At 34.9% G+C, this 19,341-nt stretch overlaps 1 protein-coding gene across 2 annotated transcripts in view; it reads right to left on the minus strand.

The window, feature by feature from the left end:
- Nucleotides 1–19,341, minus strand: part of LOC140148974 (A disintegrin and metalloproteinase with thrombospondin motifs 9-like) — a 226,981-nt gene that overhangs the window by 30,827 nt on the left and 176,813 nt on the right. For both annotated transcript variants that reach the window (XM_072171087.1, XM_072171086.1), the window contains one exon: nucleotides 16,575–16,760. In XM_072171087.1, coding sequence (XP_072027188.1) covers nucleotides 16,575–16,760 — 186 coding nt within the window. The remainder of the gene's footprint in view (nucleotides 1–16,574; nucleotides 16,761–19,341) is intronic.

A 19,341-nucleotide genomic window follows, 5' to 3' on the forward strand; every position in this document is an offset into this window, starting at 1 on the left:
ATACCTGTAAGATGATCTAAGATAATTATTCCAATCTTGCTTCACTTGAGTATTCAAGGGCGTTGCGACTTAGGCTAGTTGTAGACCTCATAGTTGTATTAATTCTCATTCCACATTGGCACTCTTTCAGCACATTCATAAAAAGTTGACTTTGCAGTCTGCAAAGACTTCTTTTTCGAGCAGGTTTCTTACATTTATTTCCGATACCTTCTTGTTTCAAAATAGGAAATGTGTTTGTAATCCTTCCAATAAACAGTGGATTTCTAACCACATATTCATTATTTCCCTTGCACTGTGTAAACATTTCTTGTTCAATTGCAAAATTAAAATTGACAGTAACATTTTCTTGTTTTTCATTTCTTCAGGGGCTCTATTTCTTTGTTTGTTTTTTTGGTATATTTTAAATGCCCCTTGACCCTGCTTTAGGGCCTAAAACAATGTTCCCATATGTATGATCTTTTGTTATTTTCAACTGTTTTGAAGGTTCTTTTTCCTTGTTTTCTTTTATATATAAATGCTGGTTGGAGTCAACTTGCAAATAACAGGCATAGCATTTTGTCTGCATCACATTATGGTGTAGACAACATAAAACATAAGAATTCAGGTTACCAGCATAATGTGCATGGTAATACTATGTGGCTCATGACAGGGTGTGCTGCATACTGACTGACTAAAACTGAGAGTACAATCTACGCTTGCTTATTATTTCAGAGTGAGATATATGAAGACCGATATGTTGTGGGACAATAAATAAAGATACTCATGAACAGCAGTTCACATCTGGTTACTACTATTTGCTTATAGAGGTTGGCCCAGTAGTAAATGAAACTGTAACCGCTAAATTTTTTCCTCATTTATAACACTACAACTTTTTCAAAATGGGCATGCGGAAGATTACGCTCCTAAAGCACTATTTCTCCAACACTCTCCTGTACAATAATGTTCTTTTATAATGGCATGAAAATCTCACACAGTGGGAATATTGGAAATATTTATTGAAAAGCGTTTATTAAGGATGTCATGATAATTATAGGCAAAAATCATGGGTCTAAATGATCAATGGTTGATGACAGAGCCCATTTACATGTAAGGCCTTTCTCTAAGCAATTACTATAGAGGTACCAAAACCCTAAAATTGTTTAATGTATGATTAATAACATAACATTAATTTATAATGATTATATTTCATGTTATAGTCTTGTATAAGCAAGGATCTTGGGCTGCAATATGATAGTGATAATATCATGATAGGAGAATGCGGTTTAAAGGGTGCACTAACGTAGCACAGCCTCTGTGCTGTACTCTGATATTGACAATCCAAGATATATGTTCAGTGCTCACTTCGCTCGCTATTCGAAAAGTGTTGCAGTGTGTGAACGGGGGCTAGTTCTACACTATTAAAGTTACATAGAATACTAGATTCCTTTTGTGTGTATAATAGGTCATGTTTCTGTGCTTTTTGATTTCTTTCTGTTTGTGAACCACTGGTTAGTTTAATGTCTTTCTTTTGTCAATCAATGCAACATATATACTGCAGGACTTAACACATTTTCTCACTTGCAAATCAATGGTGTAGGATGGGGTCAGCAAGTCAACTGTTGATTTGCTGTTTGAGAACCAGTAAATGCGTCCAAAACCAATACATTTGTCTAAAATTCTTACATATTGAAGGCATTGCCATGATTGGACAGATTGAAAACAGGTAAAAAACAGAGCAAATGGTCAACACTTTTGCTATGTTTGTCTAACTAAAAATTCTCAGCGACACCTACATCACACCCACATCCTGACCATGCATGGGAAATACACTACAGAATGGCAGAACTGACTACATGCTTTAACTATTAAATTCCAGTGAGAAACTTAAACAAAATTATTTTATTCCATAAGAATATAAGATATTCCAAAATTTTCAGGGGAAATAAATTGTTTTGTTTCTGGTTATTAAACTGCATGACATAAAATATCTTGATTTTTGTATGTTGCCTTAAGACATGTTTAAGAGAAGTCTCTGGGTTGAAGTCATTGGGATGCATCTCCAAAGTGACTTGTTAGGGAAATCCTGTCTTGGGTTATATCAAGTTCATAAACACTGTCTGTAATCACCTCAGGTGAGAGAATTTCATAAGGTGTAAAGCAAACAGACCCGTAACTGGCTCATTGTAGCACAGAAGTGTGGGTGGATATTCTAGTCCGGAAATGAAATCACCAAGTTTGGGAAAATTGATGAATTTGCTCTTTCAAAACAACTTTCTAAACATTTGTGCTTTGTGTGTGTATATTCCATTCTACACGTAGTATGTCTTTAACTAAACTTTTCTGAAATATGCCAGGAAATACATGTACCTTCTCAATGCTATGGCAAGTTCACTCAAAATACCTTTTCCAATTCTTCTAGATCTACCAATATGTATAAATCCTGCAGAGTACCCCTGGCTAAGTCAAATCCATCATTAGTCATCAAGCTATAATAGTGCACTTTCAACAGACTTCAGCCATACCTGACGTAAATGACCAAGTGGACTGCCGTGTCAAGTTCAGCAATTACGAACACAGCAAGCTATCAAAAACCAATGCAATGACCAGCAAGTGCAGAAATATAATAGTAAATTCAGAAACTCTAAAATTAAACCAAAGAAACTAACATATTTAACACACATTTCATTATAAAAATGCTTCCACATGTACTATGCAGCAAATACTGACAAAACTGGTGAGAGATGTGACCAGCATTAACACACTAATCAACAAGTTAGGCCTATGTCTACCAATGCTCTCAAAAACTTACCCAAATGATAAATATATAAAAATAATCCAGAATGTAAGACAAAAATTCAGATATCTATTATCTTAGCCGGGTACAATTGTGCTCGTTCAGCAAGTCATGAAAACTTGTCATGGCAACAAACACTCAACATAACGAGTAGTGCTTCTGATAAATGCCTCTTATCAAAATGTAAGACATAGGTAAGTCACAATGAACCACATAGCATACAGGTAAGAAGTTGCATACAAGTATTCTACACATCAGCCTTATAGAAATATATAGAATCCCAATACATGTGCTACCATGTCTACGACTGTAGGTTTGCTCATGCCAGTAGCAACAGAACATAGTGATAGGAATCACTAGTTACACAGATCTGATGTACTCAATGGGTTTGTAAGAGTGAAAAAACTAGGCATAACTAATTACAGACTTGTTTGGCAGGGGGAGGCGTAAAGGTGTGAGATGGACCAATGGTTAATTATTGACTAATCTCATCATCTTGCTCATTTGCATAGGTTAAAGGTCACCACATTTGAATTTTAAAAAATTATTGCACGTGGCCCCCCCATATGGGGAGCCACATACAGTATAATACAAAGTCAATGTACATATACACTATGCATTGATGACATCACTACATAAGTTATACCTGGGCTTGGTTTTAGCTTGATTGACAGCAAGACAACCCACAAAATTGACCAATCAGCAAACAGAATTGCATTTGGCAGCAGGTGACCATATAACTTTTACTTTTTGCTTCAGTTAAGTCCCACCCACTTTTCTTCCTCTCGCTGCATGCAAGCTAAGTCAAACTCAGTTCAACCAGTTTCCTATGTAAGCTTAGATTTTACAGACTAGCCTGAGTGTCCTATGTTACTATGCAGGATAGTACTAGGCAATGATACATTAAGAAGCTATAACAGAGCACAGGTGACCACAGGACATTCAGTCTAGTCTATCTTGCCACCAACTTATTCCAACATTTTCTCACTTTTATTTAATTTTATAATACACTTATACAAGACATATGGTTCAACTTCACTCCCTAATTTACAACACTATTTTACATAATAATAATATCTAGAACTGGGAATTTTTTCCACAGCTAGTTTTGGTCATATCTATTTTCAATTATTTGTACATTATAGATACAGGAAGACCATGTCTTTGATTTTTTTTTGCTATATTATGCAACATATTTGAATTTTCCTGTTATTTATATCACATTTTACATATCTACAATTACATATTATCTCTTACAAATCTACAATTATTACAAAATTCAATAATGGAACAAACAGAACACAAGAGAAATCATAATTTGTGTCATTTCTCAGTGTTAACTGCTTATAGGTCAAATATCATAATCAGCAATTCACAATCAATTTAATATCATAACATTTAATTCTGCTAATCAACAGAGTACATTTGATACAAATAATTCAAATATTATTCTCATATGCACAGTCACAAAATATACACCTATCATTGATATTTTTTATGTCCCTCCCCCCTAAATAATTATAAAACTAGCTACCACATATTTTGCAGCATAAACTGGTACATTTTGTCAAATCAGACATGCTATGTTTCACAAGTTTCAAATTTAATAAATATGATGACTAGACTGAACGTGGTCTACATATATGACTAAGGATTGTCTATCTACAAGGATCTAACACTAAAGGTCCGTTCATACTACGGCGTAATTGCATTGCGATGCGCTGCATTGCCGATATATCAATTACTTTTTGCTACAACTCAACGCAACTCATCACATTCCCAAGTTAAAATGTATTTAACTTTATTGCGATACCGCAATGTAGTATCCTGCGGTACGATGCAGTGCGGCAACGCATTGCATCGCAGTTGCTGCGTAGTATGAACGGACCTTAAGACAGAGGTATAATTGTAGGTTTCTATTTTTTATCAGTCTCAAATATGCAGAATTCAAAACTATAGCACCAATTAGAATAATTTGCCCTTTCCTTCTTTGTATTTATGAGCCCTAATATTACCTGACATGTTTTGACATATTCACCAAGTGAAATTATACAAATACTATCACATTATATAATTAGTATCATCAACAAGAACACCATCGGAAATGACAACACAATTCTACTCATTCCTATACATCAAACTGAAGTCACTTTTTACACAAAAAAAACCATGCACATAATTATACATAATAGTTAACCTTTCAAACTATCAATTCTTAAATAAACTGTGGTGGCCATGTGGAGTTGTCCAATATTGAATGATTGCAATAATGATTTTTTCAATTTGAGGTACACATTCAAAGAACTATCAGCCTTCCTTAATATGTTGCAAATGTCACAGGACCATATTTTCAACCAAACTTTTAATACCCCGGCTTTAATAGCACCTTAAATGGTTCAACAAATCTTAAAACTGCCGAGAACAATAATCAAAGTTGATAGCACCATAAATGATTCAACAACTCTTACACCTGTGGACAATATGGACACAAGCTTTTAGTTCCAGTCTAATTAAATGACCAACAGATTGCCTGCTGGTCTAATGGGTGATATAATCCATAAGGGAACCAGCCACAAGCAACAACAGTAGCAATGAGTGATTCAGCATCCAAGCTGACTAGATATTTAGGCCTACATTTTAATTAAACTGTGTATTAACTGACACTCTAAACACCTGTTAACAATTAGCCAATTAACAACCACTAATTATTCTTGGCACTAATGACTTCAAAAAGATGTGGCGATGAAGGTATATTTGAGCTTTCAAAACTGGGAGGAAAATACACCGGAAGAAAGAATACAGAAATTTACAACTTTGGAATTGTTTTGAACAATGATTTGTAGTAAATAAATTAAAGTAAATACAGGGATGTAAAATCTCCAGGCCCTGTTGTGAAGCGTAATTTAAATCACAGCTATAATACAACAAGGTGAACCAGATAAGACGGGACAAGGATATGGGAAAATGTCCAATTTTAATTTGCAGGAGGAAAATGGGAAAACCCTGGGGAAAAATAAGCAAGGATGGCCATGGATCGGCAACCATGCTCACTTTCAGCACTGCTGGGACTTGAACCTGGGCCTCAGTGCTGAGAGGCGAGAGCATTGACCACACTGCTGGGACTTGAACCTGTACCTCAGTAGCGAGAGGCAAGTGTATTGATCACAATGCTGGGACTTAAACCTGTGCCTCAGTGGCAAGAGGCGAGTGTACTGACCACACTGCTGGGACTTGAGCCTGTGCCTCCGTGGCAAGAGGCGAATGTATTGACCACACTGCTGGGACTTGAACCTGGGCCTCAGTGGTGAGAGGCAAGTGTATTGACCACACTGCTGGGACTTGAACCTGGGCCTCAGTGGTGAGAGGCAAGTGTATTGACCATACTGCTGGGACTTGAACCTGGGCCTCAGTGGCGAGAGGCAAGTGTATTGACCACACTGCTGGGACTTGAACCTGGGCCTCAGTGGCAAGCGGCGAGTGTATTGACCACACTGCTGGGACTTGAACCTGGGCCTCAGTGGCAAGCGGCGAGTGTATTGACCACACTGCTGGGACTTGAACCTGGGCCTCAGTGGCAAGAGACGAGTGTATTGACCAGACTACTGGGACTTGAACCTGTGCCTCAGTGCCTAGAGGCAAGTGTATTGACCACTTCAACAACTAGAAAATCTGCAATGCAGGGTAAAATGATTACCTGGGAAAATTCTTCTGAGAGAAATAAGAGAAAATAAAATGGGTCAAGCTCACATTCTTTCCAACAAATTGAATTTTCTTAAAGTTTAAATTCATCTACCAAGTAGTAGTAGTAGTCTGGTAGTATTAAACATGAGGTGATTTTGTGAATATACAGTGTAGTGTGCTGTGTAAAGTACACTCAGCAGCATCCAGTTTGTGCCTTGGGTCACACAGGGGCGTCTTGGTCAAGCCCACACTCCCTAATTGGACACCCTCTGCGACGGCCTTTCAGTGCCCGGACAAACTAAATAAAATGATTCAATCAAAGTGCAATATTACTTTGCAATCATATTCTGATGATCATACACAAGCTGCTTTACTGGGGAGATGGGTAAGGGTGAAGTTCAAAGGTCATTCAGTCACAGTTAGACTACAGACATATCAAAAGACAGAAGTTCTATGATACTTCAGAACAAATTAATTCTTGAAAGCACTTTATTGAAACAGAACACAATGCATGATTGCTTCTGAACCAGGGCACTACACAGCTGCAGTTGTTCCATAAAAAAACAACTTAATTTATCCAAAGAAATATTTAGCTGTTTTAATTGTGCAGGTACATTAAAATTATATACTTAGTTCTCTGGGTTGATAGGATGAACAAATTTTTATCTTTACCCAGAGCAGCAAGCGCACATAAATATTGAAGAAAAAAAACCCAGTGCATCTGGCCGGATTCAAACCGGCGACTTTGTACAGATACATGTAGTATAAATATGAAATCAAGCCCCCATTCAAAATATAATTCTTATTTTAAATCACATAAAATTTACTGAAGATCTGTTTCTTTTGGCAGTGTATATTAAGGTATCATCACAAAATGTTACACTACTGAGGTGATAAACAAAAGGAGAGATTTTGTGCCCTCTCATTTTGAGGGCAAGGTAGGTTCAAATATGATATGGGTTTACACTAATGTAAACAATCGGTAATAAACACTCAGTTTTAAGGATCACAATTTACTACTGTTTGACAGAAGCTCTATACAATTCAAACTTTTGACAAGCTAAATTCCAAACCAAGTTGTCTATGAATCAACTTTATCAGAGCTATTGCAATCAAACATACTATTTCTTGTAACTTTGAGAGGAACACTCAGCACTTTATCTCAGAAGAGTTGCAGATGGTGACCGGTATAATATAAACCAGCAATTGAGATTGTGATACAGGCAAATGAAGACATTTTATGCTAGGGATGTAAAGATTTCAGCAACAACACACTAGTACTCCACCAATAGATAATTTATTCTAAATAGCCTCATTTGGTCTGGTTGGGTCACATTTGTCACATATGCTGACATCATACCATTTTTGTACAATTTCTGATATTGTAAGAAATAAAAACTGAAATGAATCCGATTTTCTGTAGACAGGTTCAACAAATAAAAAAAGCCATGAAATAATGCATGTCTTCTGAAAAGTTTGTCAAATTATCATATTCTAATCTTCCTGCAAACCATTCTTTTCATCTGATGCTCACTTAAGGGAACTGGAATGAGCATTTTGAGCGTTCGACAGTATTTTTTGTGGGACATGAGAGCACATCAGACATATCGGTGCATTCTGAATACGAAGAATGTCTTTCTGATATCAAATATTTTTCATTTTTTGAAATTCACGATATAATACAAATTTTATGACAAATTAATAAAATTTGATATTTTCACATTTTTGAGATATAACAGTCCTCAAGTAAATTTTATCAATTTAATGATATATTCTTAAAGTTTATGTCGCAGAGAGGAACAGCCGACGATCAATTGCAAATTTTGACCTTTCATATTGAAGATATGGATTTTTCCCCAAAAGACCTATTTTTTTTTTTTTTTGCGCTTTTTGGAAAAAAAATCCATATCTTCAATACGAATGGTCACAATTTTCAATTGATCGTCGGGTTTTCATCCCACCTACATACACTTCAAATATAAATCATCAGATTTATAAAGTTTACTTCGAGTACTTTTAAATATCAAAAATATCAATTTTTAATGATTTGCCATAAAATGTGTATTACATTGCGAATTTCAAAAAAATCTAAATTATTTGATATCAGAAGGACATTCTTCGTATTCAGAATGCAATTCGATATAATGTCCCACAATAAATACTGCCCAAACGTTCATACCCCTTCCCTTAAGAAGATCTATTGTATTTACTGGTATCTCAGTTTATCTGTTTGTACTTTATATTCTGTAAAGAGGCTGGGGTAAGCATGATTTTCAGTAGTCAAACAATAATTTCAGCAACTCAAGAGGAGAATAGTTGGTCACAATGTATGTAATGACTTTTACACTTTTCCCATTGAGAATCTCAATTAGCACCTAGGGAAAGAAGGATGAAAGGGTATCCCTGATACATGTCTTCATCTGTCAGCTTTGATTTAGTTTCAGCAAACTCACACAATGATGTGATGCAAAAGTGTGGAATTTGCTGTCATTAACTGTGTGGCTAAATGATCATCATTCTGGTGCCCTAAGGTACTCAATGAACTTGAGACATACTTTAAGTGCACCATTAAAGGGAGAGAATAAGGTTTGAAATTTTTAAAAAAATGAACACAACATGGTATGCTTCAAATGAGGACAGTTTTATTAGATTACAAGACCTCCAATTCGGCATGCTCCAGTTTTCTTAGGGCCCCAAATCAACAGCATTCTCCTGTTCATCAAGACCTCTTTTCCATGAATTCCTGCCACAATGTTTAGTATTTTTCTCTAAATCCCTAAAACAACACTGTAAAAGAAAGAACTGTGAAACCTTCAGCTCTACAATTTACCTCACTTTTAGTTCAGATGCAATCGCAGCACATTTTTGCGAATAATAATAAATGTGACACATTTGGACAAATCACAGAGTGTAGTTTTGAATAATGGGCAGCAGATAGTGTTAAAAATTAAGATTATGCAATTTCAAAGAGTAATTTATTTAGATTGCCATGAATTCATAGATTTGACTAATGATCTCCATCAGTCAAATTAAATGTAAGCCTCTACTACAGGTATGTGTTAGCTGCACATTAGTTCATTTCATATGGTCTCCCATTACATGCGATTATTACCTATTCTGATTTAATGCGTCCAATTTCATTACCTAAATAGCTAAAGGTAGGAGGCTTCACAAGGGTTGTGTTCCTGTTTTACATGTAGTTTCATTCATTTGAAAAATATAAAATATAAAACTTTTTATCAATTTCTGCAGTTTCAGCAGGCATCAATTTAAACTAGGAAACATTTATTGCATTTATGGTTGGAAGTTGTATGTACTTAGACATATTTAACAAAATATTTGACACTTTAAAATGTTTGTTCACTACACCCATAGGTTTACACATTATTTTGATATTCCTTGCAAAGGCCTCCAGTTCCAGACAATATTAAACTCCACCACAGGTACCCATCAGACAACTTAGTCTCTGACACATTTCCTGCAATCAATACAATCATATAGCTAGTAGTATGTATGTGTTTTCACTTCAGACAGTAAAATATCAGGTTGTGCCGTTGATAATTCCCATAATTGGAAAAAAAAGTGTCTTGAATTTATTACCATGGATGTATGGAATTAATGTTTTAAAAAAATGATTTTTTCAAAACTGATACTTGGTGATACACTTAAGGTTGTGTCCAATCTGACTAGAATCTGCTAATAATGATTAGCACCGATTAGTGTCTAGTTTCTAACAAAATACAAACAAAACCAACAAACAACAGAATGAGTTAGTTCCTGAAAACACTTTTGCCCCTAAAACCCACTAGAAAGTTTTTGAGACAAGGTGTAACAAAGAAAATGGAGTAACCTAGCTAGTAGGCTAGGCCACCTATCAAGTCCAAGAAACTGACACCATCAAGTAAAAGCTACAAGCCCTGAACATGACCCTGGAACCCCTCGGAGTGAACCAGTGTCAGTAGTTACCATACACCATCTTCATTTGCTCTCAAAATTTGCCCACTACTATTGTGAAGGAGAAGGCCCGCAGTGTCAGTAGCCAAAGATTACAACAGCTGACGCGAATCATCAGACAGATTTGAAAGCTGCTTAGGAGAAAGACACTGACTTATCTTGTCTTTGATCTGATGATATTACAATGGCTAATTTGGTATACGGTGGAAACGGGAGAGGTTCTCTTACTTAATGATCTGTGGTAACTAGAGATGATTGAATTTCAAACAATACATTTGGATAGAATGTTTTATTGTCCACAATATCAAATCATGTATTCTAAACTTATTTTAATATGGAAGATGAAGAAAATGTGTGGTCATCTGTTTGGTGCCCCTGATAATGAGATGGGGGGAGGGGAGGGGGGGGGGGTTGGGGTGGCTATATTGTACAATCTGGTAAACCAGTCGCCAAGCAGGAGTGGCGTACCACACTCTTACTATTGATATATATATTTCATAATGCATATGTCAACTTTTATCACATATAATTTTTTACGGGAATTTGTAAGTAATTTCGAATTGCATTTTTTTTAAATAGGCCTAATTCAGAACATTCACACTGGACTATCCATCATGGACCAAATTGTACCTACACTTCCTTGGGTACATGGTGCAACGAACTATGGGTGAATGGGTAATGTAATTCATTGAAATATACTATGGAATTATCGCTGACACTATTTCTATTCAATTGATAAATTAAACAATATATTGATAATATCGCTCTCTGAAAAATTAATTTATGACATATATAAATATCTACAAATTATCTATAATATATTACAAATAAGAAACATTATACATATAGATAATGAAAATCTATTAACAAGCATTATCATACAAGTTTGACTGAAATGTCAAAATTGATAATTTCCATAAATTTTCAATTTCACAATCATTTAATTTTAGGCACTCAAGTGGATTGGGAAATATAAATGGTTTTCCCTCATAAGTTACCACAAAATGTCCAATATAAATGCAAAATAAATGAAACAAATAAAAGAAAATAGCATGAAGCAGCTAGAAAGGCATATTATGTACAGAAACGGGCAAAAGAAAACAGAAAATATTTAAAACATATATACAATGAGCAACAGAGTTCTCATGGAAACAAAAATATTTAGTATGCCTTGAAACATAAATGCTTTAAAACCAACATCAACTAACAAAACATATTAAAATACACAAAAACAAATGGACATGACAAATGTCAGGTGAAATATAGAGCCAATGTTACAAGGATAACAAACTATTCAGATTTAACTTATCCTCTTTTCTAACAATCTCCCCACCTGTTTAACACCAGTATGAATTAATGCCCATATATAGAAAGTTGCAATTTGCTTTTATAATGAATGAATAAATAGCAAAGAAAACATGCATATTGTGAAGAATACAAAATGCAATGACAAAAATCTTGCATAGTAATGCATCTTACATGAGTAAATGATAAGGGACTTTACTTTCCCCCTTGGAACTTGAGAAGTATGGTCAAAAGAGTGAGGTAGGTTTCTTTGCAGGAACAGCTAAGCACCATCAAAATAATTGTCTAAAGACAAGAAGTAATCATGTATCCCAATTATGGGTCAATGGGTGAATTGCAACCCAGGCAGCATATCATTTATATTTTTTATAATAATCTTTACCTATCATAATTATCTTGAATTTAATTTTTGACATGCACATCTGATATTATTTATCTTGCATCTGATGTGCTCTAAGTTCTCCTATAATTATGCTGATAATGTGTGAAAGTTACACAACAGCAGATGACCTTAATTTAAACTAATAGCAAGAATCTTCTTCTCTATCACTACAACTTTTGTAAATAAACATAAACTAGCTACCATTTCAATTACCAGTGCTGACGCCTGTAGTATAGTCCCACCCGTTTTTTTTTTTAAAATTGTTCACAATTGGGGCCTGGAAATATACTCGCATTTCAAAAAAAAAAAAAAAAAAAAAATTATTTAATTTTTTTTAAGGGGTTTTAAAAACAGCGAAGTAACGCAGAGAATATACAAGGAGGGGTGGCAGACTAAAAAAAAAAAAAAAAAAAAAAAAAATTTCAAGATGTTTTGTTATTTTAATATGAAAATTGATAATTTGTATTCATGTCATACTCTATTAATGATTTCAAAATGCATTGAATTTGAATGCATTTTGAAATCATTAATAGAGTATGACATGAATACAAATTATCAATTTTCATATTAAAATAACAAAACATCTTGAATTTTTTTTTTTTTTTTTTTTTTTTAGGTCAACCATGAATGATCCTAGCATTTAGGTCTAGGTCCTGGGACACTCCAAAGTCGAACAAATAAATAACTTTAAAAAAAAATTAATTTTTTTTTTTTTTTTTTTTTTTTTAATTTCTGAAATTTTCCAAAAGTTTGGGGTGGGACTTTACTCGAAGGTGGGACTATACTCGCGTCAGTACGGTACTTTGCACAGTGCAATTGATAAGTCCAAGACTCAGTTTTAACTGGTTTTTTTTAGAAACTGGGTTTTGCTTCAAAAATATCATGAAAGAAAAGTTGCATTCATGCTTGGACTTATCTGTTTTCTAATTTTTAACAGCAATAAGGAATATCCACAGGTCATTTATATTCATGTTTTGCCCAATTTTTGGTGCAGCAACAGTGCAATATAATATTGTTCAACTAATATTGCTCACTAATGCAACTGGTGCCTTTAAATGCAATTCATTTTGAAGTTGTTTATATATTCAAATTTAGAATCCTTTTTGATGATATGTTAGGTCCAACAATTATCACGCGACATTTCTTTGGTGATAAAACTAACAAGTAAACTAGGTGTTTAAAGTGAATAGAAAACACATTGACTAGTTTTTTAACTACTTTCAAAATCAAAACTAATTAATAACAGCTTTGGTCCCACTCAGACTCTTGTTGAAAAAAATGTACATAATAAATATAAATTAAAAACTATGATAGCCATAAGCTATACTACAGTAGCTGGTGTTATGTTAGTAACAATCTATCTTTTAGGAAGGAAGTATCAATTAGTTGGCTAATAAAAGACACTCTTAATGAGTAATTTTGAGCAATGCTTTCAGCACCTGTAGAACCTTCCTCCAAGGATCAAACAATGCTAAGTCACAGCATACACGATGGTCACTTCAAACTCAGCTTTTGCTTGTTATTAATTGTTGGCTGAAGCTGCCTATTCCAATAACAGATGCTCACATATGGAATAATGTCATGTTGATTGAAGCAGCAAACAACATAAAATAAAAGGGCAAATATATGAAATACTTTGTTTTCAAATTTAAACCCCCAATATCGCATGATAAAAGATTTATATTCAATTAAACATAAACATCCTTTGGCAATTCGCTGTCCAATAATAAGTATTCTACATACTAGTCTAGCCTATGAGTTGTATAATGCATATATGTAATCTATTCTCAGAAAGAAATTGCAATGGATTTTAAGTAATCAAAGTGGTCACCACCAAACAAGGTAGATACAAAGGTTAGTAAGCTAAGCATAACCAGAGAAGATGACAACATCTTCTCTGGTATATCAAGTGTTAAGTGTTACAGGCAATTCTGGTTGAAATCCATATACCCCCTATGGAAGACATAGCCTTAATCTCTCACACAGGGAGTGTGAGTATCAAATGGGGATACCTGAATGGGATGACTCCATTTGAAATCTACACTCCCTGTGTGAGTTATTATTAAAAATCATGTCCATAGGGCAGGGGTGTGAGAGGCCTCAGACAAAAAAAAGAGAGGAAAATTACTTTAAAAAAAAGCTGAAAAACAGTGTAAAAATCAGGGTAAAAACACCAAATATGGGCTGAAAATAAAATAAATTAAAGAAAACATGTACATTTTGGCACAAAAAAAGTGAAATCAGCTTAAAAGCTCTCACACCCTGATAGGGGGTGTATAGATTTAAACTGGAATAGCCCAATGATGTGAAATAGGTGAACTATAAATAACATGACATTTACACTGCACCTACTCAGCAGAAGTCACATTTGTTTAAAGGTAAAATGGGCCTTCATTGTTTACCACAAAAACAACTGCACATGAATTATAATTTAATGCTTGGCAAGGTCAAGGAAAGGATTTCAACTATAATTTTGATTGAATAATTATGTTTTTCACTGCATACAAATATGGTATGTTTTGTTTGTATGCATTCCTCAACAGCTCATAGAGTTTCTAAACAAACCTGCAACAATAGAGTCAAATTCATGCATATTTCTAATATCATGAACATTTGCATTATAATTGCTTTTTAAAGGCAAAAACACAACAATATTTTATTCAATATTGTATTTTTTTGGCTTAATAGACCAGTCATGTTATGCATTAATAGCTTGGTCTTTTTTAAGCTTGAAAAGCATTTTGTTTGTGTCCTGTTCAATTCAAAACTCAACCTTGTTTAAATAGTTACACCTATGGACGAAGAAGATAACAGACCGTGTACAAGCAGTCAAAGTCTCAGCATCACCCAATAATGAGGGCTGATTGCTCCATGAAATGCGACAGGTGAAACCGTCACACACCGCATATTTTTTAGGGTATGCACGCAACGCTCTATATATAGCGTATTTACGCGAGGCATGCAACACTAGTGATTGTTAGGCACGGCACGATTGAACAATCAGCCCTCATGAATATGCATGAATTCAGAGCATACAATGCACAGGGACTTTGACTGTTGATACATGTAGTCTGTAGATGCACCTTTTAATTATCTCTCACCATTTTGACTTACTAAAACAGGATATATGATAAACATAAGTTATTCATTGAATGAAATGAAACACTACTTTTCGCTTTTAAATAGTGTATTATTACCGAAAACAAAATCATCATAGTAAATTTGCTGACAAAGTTGTGCACATACCAAATGAAGTTACAAAATGTGTGCCCTGTATTTGATCCCAAATATTGCTCCCAATCCTCTGTATTGAGTTCAAAGTTTAAAATGAAGATTTATTTTTGTTGCACTTACAAAGCTATCAGGTGCTGGAGGCAGACTAACTTTATATTAACCTTTTACACACTCAATAAGAAACAATTGCCCCATGAGCGCACAGATAGCAATAATTACAGGGAAAAAATGGCAGGATCTGTTTTTAAACCATTCTATTTATGATGTAATCATTTTGTTTCATCATGCAAATGAACTTTTTCAGCAAATAATATTGACAAATTCCTCTTTGCCCAAGCTATTACTTTCACACACAGGAGTGGTAAATTCAATTTTCTTTCTCTCTCTTGATATTTTACTAGCCCATTTTAATAAGTCCCAGACAGGCATGAAGTGCTGATACATTAGACTTGATGTTATGATTTCCTGGGAGTTCAACTTTAGTAACTGGAACAGGCCAACAGCATCCATCTCAAACTGTCAGATCATTATATAGGGGATGGAATTCTATTACTCTGTTATCAGACAGATTCTTGACCTTAGAACTTTTAACACGGATTGATAGAGGGCACTATACATATTGTGTCGATGCAGAAATTTATTAATGCTACTCTAGTCTAAATAAGATCAAATATTGGTTTAATAATACAAAAAATTGCACAGGGGTGATATTTATTTTCACAGGGTTTGTTGTAGTTGCTTATATTCCAAGTTTGGATCCGCACATATCGTTTCATTTCATATTTTATAAGAGGAAAAAATGCAGTGTTTTACTATGTGACCACTGTCAAGTTTTACCTCCGGTTAAGGTGGTAGGTCAGCTCTTTCTTTCCTTCCCATAGGTACTTGTGCATGCAATTATATACTCATCTGCTATTGCATAGAATTAACACTATATAAATAGCTCATAACATAATGCATTTCACTGACACATAATTGCTTGGCATTCTTGTAAACATATGAAACATCAAAATAGTATCAAAATTTTAGATATTGGACATGTTTAGTTAGATGGACATTACAGTTGCTGGTCAATATGGAAATCAGTGTCAACACCTTGAATTGGAATACTAGTGTACAGGTTGGTCTTCACTTCAATCATTTTGTTTGTATATGACCAAGTGGTGCACACACACCCAACATCCATCTAACTAAAACATTGCAGAAAGGAGGTAGCAAAAGATAGAATATATGATGTCATCCTACCGGTCGCCATGGCCCTCTTCGATATGTGGCTCTACTCCTGTCTGTCCTGCATGGTGATGTATTGCACGGTGCTGTGTCCTCTGGACGTTGTGACATATTACATGTACTATCATTTACTGTCTGCCCACTCCGTAACATGCATATAACAAGCCGCCTTTTGAAACCTCCTCCACATGATGCAGTGCACTGTAGATAAAGATATAAAATAATAATTGATATTCATGTTAATATATAAATTTTCACTACTAACATACTAAAAGTAAACTACAATAGAAATTTCAATTGAATGAACATAGCATGACGATTTTTCGTGTACACTCCGCAATGTACACCAGTGTGTGCGACTGTGCATGCGCACTGCGCAACGCGGAAGTGAATCCAACCATGCCAACTCACTCGTGATTGGTTAGTATTGTATCCAAGGTTGTGTGTTTGCATTGTATATAGTTTGAAATATGTGATATACGATTATGGTTGGATCAAGTACAGCTGTTGAAAGCAGTGTTCATTCAATTGAAATTCCTACTGTAGGGACATCCACAATTGAAAGCATTGTAAGTCCTCTATGCTACAATAGATTCTTCCCCTAAACACAAATGAACATGGAACAGGTTTGAATATCTTCACTGCATTGAATTTTTTTCTGAAACAAACTCAGACCTAATCCATTGTGGGTGTCAACGATAGCTTATCATTTTCTAATTAAATGTATAATGTGGCATTACTATGCAATATAATTGAAGTAAGAGAGGCTGAATATAAACTTTATGTTGGTAAGTATGGAGCAGCCCTGATTACAGGATTCACAATCTGACCAGCTGGTAAACTTTGTCAGCATACACATACATCAGGTCAAAAATAAAGCAGCCTTTTACTTCACTTGGTGTTTATTAACACTGTATCATTATGAATGTTCATTTTAAATCATTATTTTATATCATATATTTTTATGGCATAGTCTCAGTAACAACTTGTGCTTTATGTCAAAATGTCACTGTAAGCAATAACATCTACTCCAATTTTGACCTACAATTTGGTAAATCAAACTATCGGAAGACATTTGGCATCTCAAAATCCTAACTGTGACATACAGATCACCAATTCATATTTTCTTAATTGAAGCATATGGTATATTCAAAATCACTGGAAAATGTATAATGTCAGAAATATTTAAATTTAGCCACTTGTTTACAGAAAAACGACTACTCAGAAAACACATTGTAAGCTATCTTGCTGCAATCTCTTATAGAGCTGACCTGGTAAAAGCCAGAGGGACTTTGAAGCTGCAATGTCATAGAGAGTTTGCTATTAATTAACTGTTGCTATCACATCACACATGAGTAGAGTGACACCAAGCACATTACCTGTCACATCATATTTACATAGTACAGACACTATAGATGTATATGCCAGGTACACTAATCCCTTCCTTCCACTATGTGTTAAGTGACATACATATTCCCACCTGAACCTGTGAACTCTAAATACCTGCTTTGGGAAGATAAGATTGGCAGATTGCAGCAAAACCTATTCTTATTTAGGGTACATTTGGATATCATCAAAATTGTTGATAGCTTTTTGGCACTTAAGTTAAGATAGCGTGGCAAGGAAGTTATTTTTGGATGTTTCTTCGGTATCAGTATTAAGTCTACAAATAGCAATCAGTGAAGTGTTTAAACTAACTTTATCAATGGCTGAAGCATAAAATGTTCTCTTAATTTGGAGCAAATTTTGACAAGCATCTAAGTTAAGTTGCTACTGCCAATTTCAACACATGAATATGTTCCTAATTCTAACCCTTATTACAACCTTTAAACCAACATTACTCTAAATGTTGATACCTATACCAAGGTCTAGCCTGCTGACAGTAAGTTTCCATAAACTGATAATTGTACCAACATGGTTAACATTAAACAAATTTATTATGATAAAGATGCAACTGATCTTGTGTGTCACTTGGCAAGACAAACACACCAATGAATGGGTTCTTGCCCAGATCAATCCAAAAGTAAGACTCCTGACAACAGTGAGAAAACACAAGCTACAGTACTTTGGTCATGTAGCAAGAGGCAGTGCAGGAAACCTTGCTAGAACCCTGTTGCAAGGAATAACACAAGGTAACCGAGGCAGAGGACCGTACATCATGGGAATCAAACATCAAATCCTGGACGGGAATGACCACATACACTGCGACCCAAGCCGCACAAGACAGATGCAAATGGAGGCTCATCACAAGACTGGCTGCAACCAATCCACATGATGAGGATGGTACCTGAGGTGAGGTGAGGTGAGGTGATCAAAAAATCACCTTTGGAAGGATTATTATACCATATGAACACCAATTTGAGTTGTGTCTTCACATGATCCAAGCAAATAACCTGCAAGAGTTCGTAAAATATTGCCGAAAAGAGTTCAAAAACTTTTTGCAAAGTTTGAATACAGCTGTTTTGAAAGGTAAACACCTTCAAACCAAATACAAGATATTTATCCATGGAAAATGTACTGTACTGTATACTTGTTGAATTATTTAATTGTGCCCATTGGCTATTCAGACCACACGACTAATAAGGAAATGAATGATACCCCCCCCCCCCCGATAGCTTCAAATGATGCCTTTTGGTGACACCACCTGCAAGAGCTGATTCAAATCTGTGTAACATAGCACCAAAGCAGCAATTACTACAACCTAGGCAATTAGTGGTTTCAATCGAAACCCTTGTGGCTAATGAAACTAAACTCCATGAAAAGGATTATGGATACAAATATA

Source organism: Amphiura filiformis, chromosome 3 (assembly GCF_039555335.1).
Source record: "Amphiura filiformis chromosome 3, Afil_fr2py, whole genome shotgun sequence".
Classification (NCBI taxonomy): Eukaryota; Metazoa; Echinodermata; class Ophiuroidea; order Amphilepidida; family Amphiuridae; genus Amphiura; species Amphiura filiformis.